Below are 1,708 nucleotides of genomic sequence, written 5' to 3'. Positions count from 1 at the left end.
TACACACAGGGCAGCTTTGACAGTACACTAATTCCAGCATTTTTATAACTTTGTGACAGTGAGCAGTGGGATTGTGGTGCTGAAAACTTTTGTTATGTACACTAACACAGAACGTACTATTAACCTCCATCTTTCCCCGCGTACCTGGAAAAGTAACAAGTGTGTGGTGCATGCGTTGTTACTGTAGCTGAAACTGTGTGTCTGTGCTAATTATTCTTCACTCTGTCACTTATCGCACACACACACACACACACACACATACACACACAGCTTCTTCAGTGGGTAAATTCACTGTCAGACACAACAGTCGCACGCTCGCTCACGCACGCGCGCACACCCCTTTTTGGAGCCGCTTTGTAAGGTGGAATTAACGGTGGAAAAAACAAGGTAACAACGAAACAAACACGCGAGTTTCTCGTGTAATTTCTCTCAAGTGGACGTTCACTCACTGACAAACTCGACGAATGAACTGTAATTGTAACTTTACTTGCATCAAAACACCCTCACGCGTACATGCGCGCACACACCCACCCGACTCTAGCTGTCACGGGTAGGAAAACAGTATGTTAAAGCAGTTTCTTTTTTAAACTATTAAAAGCCTGTATTTCATAGTTAACGGGCTCTCTCACCCCCGTGGTGCTGGTGCTGGTTTCACTCCCTCTCCGTCGCTATCCAGGCTGTGCGGGTCCCGGTACTCGAAGAGTGAGCGTACAGTCTCCGCCATGTTCACGCCAGCAATCGCTGATCTTCGGCCGCCTCACCGTTCAGTCTCTCGCTCTCTTCTCCAGCCTCTCAACTGGCTCACACCAAGGTTATTCCAGACGCTCCCACAGCAACTCGGTGAAGGGGTGCGACGGATGCTAAAACACGACCTGCTGTGGTCTGTCACGGCTCCCCAGTCGGCAAACATCGCACCAAGACACGACTTCACTAAACTAGTGTTTAAATTTCCTCACAACAAGAAAATGTTAAATATCGTATCGCTCACTAAATAGGGTGATGTGGGCCACCCCTACGGGAAAATGGATGCGCCCAGCAAGCAGATGAAAAAGTAGACCGTTTCTCAGAAGCGTGATTAGCTCTTGAAACGAGAGAATTGCAAAATAAATTAAAAGAAAAATATAGTTTCATGTTATTTATTCAAACAAAAGAAAATACAACATACTTATGAGACTGTTTTACTCACTTTTACACTCCCTTTTTATCTACGGGTTTACAAAAGAAACTATACCGCAAAGTGACCAACTTCTGAATGGATTAATAATAATGCTACTACTACTATTACGAATAATAATAATAACAACAATAATAATATGACCTTTAAAATTTAAGTGGTATTTATTATATTTATAAAGAAATTATTAAATATAATTATTAGGACAATAATGCTATAATCTCAGCAGAAAAAAAGGTGATTGCTAAGAATTTATTATGATATAATCCCATCTTGTCTGCTGGGGTTTCACACACCATCATCTCTGAATCCATGCTTTGGCATTCAACTAAATTTTTAACTTGGCTTCTGTATCTGTGCATTTACTTACTTATTTATTTATTTATTTATTTATTTATTTATTTATTTATTTATTTATTTATTTGACAAACCACCATGTATACGTCCTGTGTAAAATAATTAATAATTATATATTTAGTATATTTGGGGGAAAGTAATATAAATCTAATATATATAGATAGATGTTTGGATACT

At 39.5% G+C, this 1,708-nt stretch overlaps 1 protein-coding gene across 2 annotated transcripts in view; it reads right to left on the bottom strand.

The window, feature by feature from the left end:
• The window catches only part of LOC308394832 (uncharacterized protein), a 21,078-nt gene extending 20,287 nt beyond the window's left edge, over positions 1-791 (bottom strand). The window contains exon 1 of one of the 2 annotated variants that reach the window (XM_080879393.1): positions 630-791. In XM_080879393.1, coding sequence (XP_080735519.1) covers positions 630-724 — 95 coding nt within the window. In that variant the 5' untranslated portion in view covers positions 725-791. The remainder of the gene's footprint in view (positions 1-629) is intronic. The other variant, XM_080879394.1, reaches the window with a different exon arrangement.
• Between the last annotated feature and the right edge of the window lie 917 nt (positions 792-1,708).

This window comes from Rhamphochromis sp. 'chilingali' (assembly GCF_963969265.1).
Source record: "Rhamphochromis sp. 'chilingali' genome assembly, chromosome: 4".
Lineage (NCBI taxonomy): Eukaryota > Metazoa > Chordata > Actinopteri > Cichliformes > Cichlidae > Rhamphochromis > Rhamphochromis sp. 'chilingali'.
The sequence above is the reverse complement of the archived record's forward strand: the minus strand, read 5'-3'. Positions and strand labels throughout refer to the sequence as shown.